This window comes from Buceros rhinoceros, unplaced genomic scaffold (genome assembly GCF_000710305.1).
Source record: "Buceros rhinoceros silvestris isolate BGI_N320 unplaced genomic scaffold, ASM71030v1 scaffold6563, whole genome shotgun sequence".
Taxonomy (NCBI): Eukaryota; Metazoa; Chordata; class Aves; order Bucerotiformes; family Bucerotidae; genus Buceros; species Buceros rhinoceros.
The window spans coordinates 923-10,594 of NW_010401708.1; the positions used below are offsets into that span (position 1 = coordinate 923).

General features: G+C 36.5%; 1 protein-coding gene across 1 annotated transcript in view; it reads right to left on the bottom strand.

Annotated features, from left to right (window-relative positions):
• Positions 1-558: 558 nt before the first annotated feature.
• The window catches only part of LOC104490115 (ATP-binding cassette sub-family A member 13-like), a gene marked incomplete at its 3' end in the record, with an annotated part of 35,860 nt that continues 26,746 nt past the window's right edge, over positions 559-9,672 (bottom strand). The window contains exons 15-19 of the mRNA XM_010132363.1: positions 8,600-8,718; positions 7,218-7,344; positions 5,214-5,335; positions 2,694-2,885; positions 559-723 (exon numbers count right to left, since the gene is read on the bottom strand). Coding sequence (XP_010130665.1) covers positions 559-723; positions 2,694-2,885; positions 5,214-5,335; positions 7,218-7,344; positions 8,600-8,718 — 725 coding nt within the window. The remainder of the gene's footprint in view (positions 724-2,693; positions 2,886-5,213; positions 5,336-7,217; positions 7,345-8,599; positions 8,719-9,672) is intronic.

A 9,672-nucleotide genomic window follows, 5' to 3' on the forward strand; every position in this document is an offset into this window, starting at 1 on the left:
CTAGCTGTATAGATGCACACACAGCACCTGCCCTTAAAGGCAGGAACAAAAGAGAGATCCTCACTCACATCTCATTTTTTTCAAATGTGAAGTAGAACTATCACACAGAAACTTAAGAGACACAAACACATGGCAGATACGAGAACTGCATGCGCTATTTTGAAATCTTATCCTTTAAAAAAGTAAAGCTATTTCTTGTAAACAAAGTATAGTCTGCTTATCAAAACAAAATACAGCATTAGCAGAAAAGGTGTGGCTATCTCCAAATCACAGACAACACATGCTATTATTCATCAGTAGTCAGACACCGTATTAACTTAGTCTATGATCTCTTAAGTTAACAAAAAAAGGAGATGACAAACAAAACATCGATAGTCTCAAATTTACTAGAGTGCTTGAAAGACCAAATTAATCCTCCTCGGGTCTATGGACTCCCCTTTCTCTAAGTTCTGAATTTTCTAGGGTACAGTTTCTGTTAAAGTTCCTCCTTACTAAACACACACTCTTAAAGTGCCTTACGATGGGAATTAATTTTGCATATTGAAATGACACACATACCTGCTGCAATGCAGAGATGTCAAGCACACCAATATTTTTAATTCCTTGGAGGAACACTGGAAGGTTTTCCATGACGTGGTGAGCTTTACTGAGAAGAGAGCTGATACTAGAAACCACATCCAGTAGCACATTTAGTACATTGCCTATCTCAGATGGTATCTTAATCTTGGAAAAGAAGGGGAAAAACAATAAATTCCAATGAAAAACTCAACAATACTCAGCCTTTTTCTAAAAGTGGTTATACAATGTTCCTGCAAATCATGTTTAACAGAACTCCTTTTAGTATAAGCCTCCAGTTACTCTCAAACTGAACTCAAGGAAAACCTCTATTAATGTTAGAGCTGGCCTACGACAAACCAGGAATTAAAACCCAGAGAACATGTTGGCACCTACCAAGATGGAGAGCTTTCCCACCCAAGATGCTAATGGGTTCTGCAACATAGTGCCCCCTTGGAATTCAGTGTGAATGAGAACTCTTTCTTCAACAGGTTCAAAATGCTCAACCCAACATTTTAATATTCTTAAAATAATTTGTAAGCTAAATTAAGCCTAGCAACTGCTTTAATTGCTTTAGGAATCATAGACAAACTTGGCCATCACACTGTTCCTCCCTTTGCATTTTTTCATAGGCACTGCCTTTTACTTAAAATAATTGTGTACATTTCACTCCTGCTTGAGCAAAGTTCAGTTGTCTATTTGCTGTTTCCACGATGCAAATTTTGGCATCATGAATTTTCTCTCTACTACTCTGTTTTTACAGTTTGAGACAATATGGTAATACAAACTGAATCATTGTTACCTTCCTATGCCTGATAATAAAAACAATATAATCTCATTATATACTTTCAGCTGCTTCGTCGTCCAGTTATCTTTGTTTTATCCACCTTTATTTGACTTCCTATTATAATAATGTCTGTGCTTAATTTTCTTCTCAGCTTCACCCACTTTTACACATTAAAAAACCCCCAAACTATTTAAAATATCTTACTCAGTTAAAAAATAAGCAAAAGTTCCATAATAATTTAGGATGAGCTGGCAATATTTCTTTTCTTTGCTAGGAATGCATAATGTTTCTGTAGGGTTCAGTAGAAAACCCCATCAGAATAAGCACTGGTGATTTTCTTTTTTTTTTTTTCCCCCCATTCCTTCTAGGTTTGTAGGTAAGTCAGAAAGTAGAAATCTTTTCTACTCCCTTTGGTATCTTAACGTGTTTTGGGAAACTGTCTTGTTTTTAAAAGTGTGTAGCCAATCCATTTAACTGTGCCAGCACCATCTAGACTATAACTTGGCATCTATGACTTTAGAACAAGATATTCTTCTTCTCAATCTTACAAATATTTTTCAGTTATTTATACTTAAAACATTAAGCTCCAACAATCACCCCAAAAGAACTGGTCTTTTATCAGAAATCGCATCTGATAATTTTGCTCTTACAGGGAAAAATATCTCACTTAAACCCCACACTACGTCCCAGATTATCTACAGTTCTGCAGACAATACAGTTTTTCTACCAACTTTGGCATCCTCTTCATTATAGTTTTGGCACTGTATTATCCTTATCAAAGTCATTTGACTTGGGACATACAAAATATAGGTGGTTAGCCCTCACAGACAAACTCACCCTGAGAGCTGGAAAAGCTTCTTCCTGAAGGAGCCACCTGAATTGCCAACATGACTTCCACAGCAAATAAAATACACTCCAGAGTGCTATGAATTTTTCCTAGAAACTAATTTAATTCTTGTAATGTGAGTTCCTGTGCTTGCTTTAGTTCCAGTGATGACAGATCAGTCTTCCACATTTACAAATTAAGAAGTGACTAACTGCATGAACTGTAAACTCTGCTAAAGATTAATAAAACTACATCTTTGACTTCCTGTGTTTTCTCTAAAGCTTTTCTTAATTAACTCCTCAGTGATAATTTTCCTGAGGAAGCAAGAAATGGAATACAGTAGCATCTACCAACCCCGTTCTTTAACACTTGTGTTTGCTTTGTGGAGCTAAATGAAGACAAAAAAAATGCCATATGACCAGTATTTGATCCTACAGAGAAAGAACATCTGAAGAAATAATTACTCATTTATATACCTACATGCTTTAGCTTTTTTTTTAAATGCTTTATTCCTTTCTGCCTTACCTTGTAAATGATATGACGCAAGTTCAAATTCTGTATGATGAGTACAAACATGGTATACAAGTCCAGTGCTGGTAAAGAACATAATTCTTCCACTGCCAAGAAAGTTTTACTGTTTTCAGGTAGCTTTAGCAGCAGGCTAAGTACTTCATCACATCTTCCAGTTAAAGCTACCACAAAGGCACTGTAAAACACCTATTATAACGTATGTATATTAAAAACTTTTTCTCCATGAAATGCATCACCTTTTACAGTCAACAAGGTAAGAATTTGTGTTACAATGATAATTTGCAGCCCTCAACAGGCCTGAAATAATGAACTATGCAGCTCTACATCCCATCGGTATGTTCTTGCTTTATATTCTATCTACATATAAGGAGATTAATTATATTTCTTATAAAGATCTACTTTCATTTGTGCACAGGTCATTCATTCACTCTGTGAGCATGCATACCACAAACAGGCATATTTACAATGCTGAGCATACCCATCCAGGCAGATACACAGCTTTGTGGCAGAAACACCTAAAGATCAAAATCTAGGTGTGTGAATCACTAAAATCTAACAATATGGACCTTCCTTCTTACGGAGGACACACAAATTTAACACTCAGAGGTGCATAATATCGCACAATGTTCAGTGAGCCAGCTCACATTTCTCAGTTCACTCCTTTGAAGTGTTGTTATTTAACAGTGGTTGGAGGCACAAATGCCTAAGCAGACCGTGAGCATGACTACGGTAAAAACTCTTTGGATAATGATGGTTTGTTACTTCCCAATAAAATGTCAAGAGACAAATGCTTGCAGCCCAGGTTATCTCAGGAGTTCTTAGCTACCCTTTCTCCTGAAATGCCTGAAAGAGAGCAAATGGCAGCAAGTCTAGAAAAATCGCAATTTCAGAATCTGTAGGAGACAAAGCATAATACTCAGGGCTCTACTGTACTCCTTAGAACAGAATCTGCCTGTTCTGCTTCCACCGAGTGCATCCATAGCTAGTAACAGCACTCAGTGAGGGAGAGGATCCCCAAGAAAACCACATTAGGAGCCAAACTTGGTCAAGTTATGTAGTTTAACTAATTCATAGGAGCATTTTAATTTCCAATTTATTCCAATATTCCAATTTATTAAGCTGACTTTTCAATTTTGCTTTTGTGATTCCAAAGGATTTCCTATATATTTAAATGTTTGGGGTTTTGGTGCGTGTACAAGGAACAGAATGTGAATATAAAAGTAATTCTCCTAGCAGCAAAAAGGGATACTGATTTGGACTTCTTGTGGAAGAAATTTGACGCTCTGATACAATTTGAAATTTATTTCCTCATGCTCCACGTGAATACCACCATTTCAGAACAGTTTTAACCCATTCAGGATTTTACCCAGCAGATTAAGTCCCTCTGAACTTTCCCTGCAGTCTCAGGGGTACCAGAGCTAATCCAAACTCTTATGATCAGTAATGAGTGCTTATAGTCTTCAGGTTACAGGTTTTGAGCAGTTTCAAACCATTTAATCACATGGCAATGAGCATGGTCACAGCATAATATTGTATACATTAAGGATAAGTGCAATAAGCACAAACAACTCATGGGCTTACTTGTACCATTTCACAAGCAATCACAGAAATGTAGGATTGCAAGGGACCAGCAGCTATCATTAAGGTTATCAGGCAGTGGCTATACATACCATAAACATAATGGACATACCTAAATTATAGTTTTAAAAAATAGTACTTGTGGTCTTGCATAATCAGTAAGAGACATAGGCTTTAATGCTCCAGTTGGACGGGGGGAGGATTTAAGCACTTGAGCAAACAAAAATTTCAGTGTAAATATGCAAATGTGAGATATGTCTATAAATAAACTCACAACTGTTTCTGCAAGTGGAGCATCAGTGACACCCTGTGGCTGCTTGATTGACCTGATCAGTTTATACCAAATGTATCCCCAACTCTTTTCAGTCATGCAAACACAAACAGAGTAGAGAACCTGTAAGTCAGGTATCATATTCTTCATGATTTCTACTAATCACTGGGATCAGAGGACAGAGCAGCAGTAATAACACACAGAGTCCTTCACTGAAAAAACTTACACAATCCACCCCTTAGACCAGTAAGTTAATGTAAGAACAGTGAGGAGCACACAAAGGAATAATAAAAAAAAAAAAGGCAGAGAACTCCATACTCCAAGGATCAGATGTGGGACGATACAAAATAATTTCTCCAGGATTTCTTGCCTTTTCTACATGTATCAAGATTGCAAATCTCAAGTTTGGTGTCCGTGTCAGCACAAGAGGGTAAACCACTGCTGAAAGTAACAAAGCAGTGCTATTTAGACCAGAAGACTAGTGCTACTATAACACTTAACATTATCTCTTGATGCTTCACATTATTATTTTGAAGTCCTAAATCTCACAAAATATTCCACAGAGAAGTGATAAGTGAAATTAGAAGATTCCACAGAAACAAGGTTGTTTTGTTTCAGTTGGCACATCAAGCTGTAGGTTGAGACATTAATTCTCAACCTTTTACCTCTGAATGACAGACACCAGCTTCCAAGATGGTACTGATAGTTTCTTCAGAAATATTGATGGAAGAAACGATGTCCAGCCTCAACTTAGTAAGATTCTTCACACACTCTTTGACTTTCATATCTGGAAGAAAAGAAATAGTGCCAACAGTACTAATCTGCTTAATTAAATTGCCCACAGACTGTATCCTTTCCATTAGACTTATTGAGGGGTGGATAATAATAATAATATAAGAGACACAAAAACTTCCTGTCACATAATTCACTTCTACCTCAACCCTAAAGGTAACCCTCCTGGCAGACTGAAGGCCTTGTGATCTGCTTGCATTATCCTATAAAAGCACAGGTCATCCCACATCCCTGTATTATGAGAATATCTGAAATTAGTAAAGCAGCATTTAGCTCTAAGATTTTCTTCTCCCACTAACTTAAGTCTCCTCTTCTTTCTAATGAATCCCTGCATCTTATTGGACAGGCTCTGACAAACTATGTTATGCCAACTCAAGCATGTGCACGTACACAATGAAAATGCATTGCATAGTCAGTAGAGTCTCCATAAGTAGTATTGCTTTGAAGTTTGAAGAACAATGAAACAGTTTATGTCCTACAAAATTTCACAGGAGTGACTTGTAAAAAGCAAAGAAAACTGGAACCCACCATTCAAAAGATTAAAACTGCTGAGAAAAGCTGCCGCTGGATATTCTGATGAATGTAACTCCAAATTTTCAGCCACCCTGAAATGACAGCCTTTGTTTCACAAGTTATCAGAATGAAGTAATTGACATTACAATGTATAAAGAGTAATGTGAATAACAGCCACTAAATGAGGCAAAAGTGTCGTGTTATGCTCTGTACGCACACTGTGCATGCAGTAAGCAACTCTATAGACTCTCTCATTTATATGGTGCAGGGATCATCATATTTTATGCCTAAATGAGATTGGAAATATAGAGAATTTCCCATGATGGCTAAGTGCTCTAGCTTGTAGAGAAGCAGAGGTCTAGCAATATCTCACTTTGTTTATCACTGAACACACATTTTTAAAACCTAGAGATACACAGCACTGCAGATCAGGATGAATAAAATCTATCTAATTGTAATTTAAGTATGTTACAGGGCGAGGGTCCGAGGTACCCACTCCTCGAACCAGGAAGCTTAGCTCAAACCAGGACAAAGTAATAAAGAGTATACACCCATCAGATATTTTTTAACCATTCAAAAACTGGACATGAGTCTGTGGTCTGTAAGAGCAGCATCTAATTTCTTCTGTATATTTCTACATATACTATATGTTACACACACACACACACACTATAATTCACAGAAACCATTTGAGTCCATTATGGAAATAATTCAACGGCCAAACTAGTGTAGCAACAACTATAACAAGAAACCACTTCTAACTAGCAAGTTTGAAATACTCTGTAGTAGCAGCTTTATTCAGTTACTTTAAACCTACTATTTTTCCTCAAGGGAATAGGAAATACCTGAAATTATTTGGAGTTCAAGCATGTGAGTTTACAAGCATCATCCTGTGTTTCTGGCTGTTTGAACTACTGAACTGATGCAAATGTTTAATACTTTGTAAAAGGTATCCAGCTGCTGAGAGGACAAGGCCATAGCAAAACATCTTTAATTAAAAAATTAAGATATCAAAATTTTGACCTAACTGAGGTCCTGGAAAATTGAAAATTTTCTTAGGTGTGATTCAAAGCATTCTTCTTGTAAAGCAGCAAGATATGCTGTAGCTGCTCAGCAAAAGTGCAAGGGCTTTTAGAAGTATCCAGAATTCTGCTGAACTACTTCAATATTTTGTACATTTTATCTGCTCAGTTTTCAGTTTGCTTAAAGTGACTTTCATAAACAGTATTTCTCCTGTAATTACACTTAGAACACAGACATATGCACAAAACACCTCTTACAAGAACCATTCGGGGTACCAAAATGTAAAACTCTTTACTTTTGCAGTCGTCCCTGTACGTTCCCCAACATTAGTTGACATTCACAGCTGCCACTGCTGGTATTCTGCAAGGCTCTCAGGAAGCTCTTCAAAATATTGGAAAGGTTTTGGTTTGTATATGCTATGCTCTCACAATCTCCTTCATTGAAAGTAGGCCACATTCTTTCAATATCCTGCAAAACACAGCGATCATATGGTTAGCAAATTACTTGAAAGCAAATTGCTTGAAGCAGCAAGTCTTGGCAAATACATGATGCATAATTTCAAATGAGAATATAGATAAGGTAATACTCTTTTATTCAGTGTATTTGTAATGGAAACTGGGCAAGAACCACAGAATTTTAAAAGATTTGAATTTTGGAAAAAAAAAAATATTTGTGAATTTGACATCGTCTATCCAGAGGATTCATCTGTCAAGAGAAAAGCCAACATTTTCATTTGAAATTGAATTTTGAAACTCAATAAGCTCTTTTTATCATTATCTTTTTTTATTTTGGGATGATCATTTTTGCCTTTGTCCCAAAAAGACATTCTAAATATCAGTTTCCATTTAGCAAACCAAAATACCTGGATACCCATAACCAAAGTTCTTCTTGCATTATACTTTGCGTAATATTCACTTTTATCTCTTCTCCTGAATATTCACATTTCTGAATTTGCAAGATTTAGTATGTGCAGAAGTAGGTCATAAAATTGTGGTGACTACAGAAATGTAGTTTTTCCACAGAAGTCTACTTTGAGATAATGAGTCTGTTTATCTTAAAATATTGCTGTTCATATCAACAAAATGTCCAGGTAGACAAACTAGCAGAGTTATTTCATACAGATGAGGCAATTTCTGTACTAAAAGCATGACTTCAGTATTTTGTCTGCATGTGCACTACCCAAAGGCCTGCTTCCAACTCCTTATGAGTCTCTAAATGCCAAATGTTAATTTCTCCTGATAATTTCATGCACTTTTAAAGAAAAACAGACTAACTCATAGTGGTAACAATTGCTAGTTAAGCTTGAATTACTTTGGCCAGGAAGTTTATTTGTATCTAGCTCAATTTCACAGCTGTTCCTGTGAAAATTTAAAAGCATAAGTATACTCTGATCCATGAAATTAGCAGTATCACAAAATCTAAAGGAATCAAAAATGGGCTGCTGTTTGCTATTGAATGGTAATCTAGTTTCAGTTATAGGAATTCTAGTAATTCTAGTTATATTTACAGCTTTGACAGCTCACAAGTGTTTACTCAAGGAATTTCTTCTGGTTACCACTATCAAAAGCATCAGAGCTGTACCTATGCAAACCTCAGCTTTGTGTAGCCACTCTGGGAACTCATCATCCAGAGAGTGGGGGGAAAAAAAGAAGAAATTTCCATTAGTCTCCAAAGTTTAATGCATGTTGTAAAGAACACTTTTAGGTGTGGAAACAAGTCAAACCTGATAAAGATCTTGAACCAGAGTGATTCCTTCAATGACAAAGAGAAGTAAGTGACTCGTTAATCCATCTTTACACTTTCTAACAACACAGGAAATGTTGCCAATGACAACTGGTTCTTCTGTAGGAGAAAAAGTACAGGCTTAATCAGTTTAAAAAATTTACTGTAATTAGATTAAAAGTTAACCAAATAATAAGGGACAGAAAAGTCTTTAAGAGCAAAGGAAGTCTAATGAGTTAAGTCACTGAGAAACATTAACAGCTAAATTTATTTATCATTGCAGAGAGCAAGAAGGGATAGTTTGATTCAATTTCCATTACTCTTTTCTATTAGCATTTCCTGATCCATAATAAGAACAGCAATACCTGCTACAGAACCAGAGAAGAAAACCATGTTCTTTGTAAGCAAGAACCATAAGTCTGAGAAGCTGTGTATGTTAACCACATCTACCTCCTCCTTGGGCAGGCTCCCCTGATCCTATTTCAGAACTGGGTTGCAATCACATCTTTTGTTCGGAAATGAAGCTGGTATAAGACGTTACTGGCCTCATCACTTGCTCTAGAATGACAGGGTAATGCCTCATTGCTCTTTGCAAACAATTCTGGACATAGTTGGGTTAAAATATGAAGTTTGAAAAGCAAAGGCTTTGGTTTCCCCCCCAAAAAAACCATAGTATGAAATTGCACATTTGTCAAAGAGCGTTTCTTAAAGTACTCATCTTAGGGGCCTATATGCAAGAAATAAAACAAGCCTAACACATTAAAATTTGAACAATTCGATGAAGGTGAAATCATTCAGCCACAGTTTGCCAATCCACTGGCTCAACAGGGTCAGAAAGGGATGATGCCACTTCCTTTATATACTTGCCTCATTATTCCTTTCTGTCAACTACATACTGCCTTCTAGCAATTCTTGATTCACTAATAAAACCCTCTGCGACTTGACTGAGTTCACTAGCCTATCAGAAAAACCTCCAGTAAAACAGGTAAAACAAAACCCAAATGTGTATATACTCTTCTGCCGGGTTTGTGAGTGAGTCAAAAAAAGAAAAAAACAAAGGGGTCCCGGTGTGTT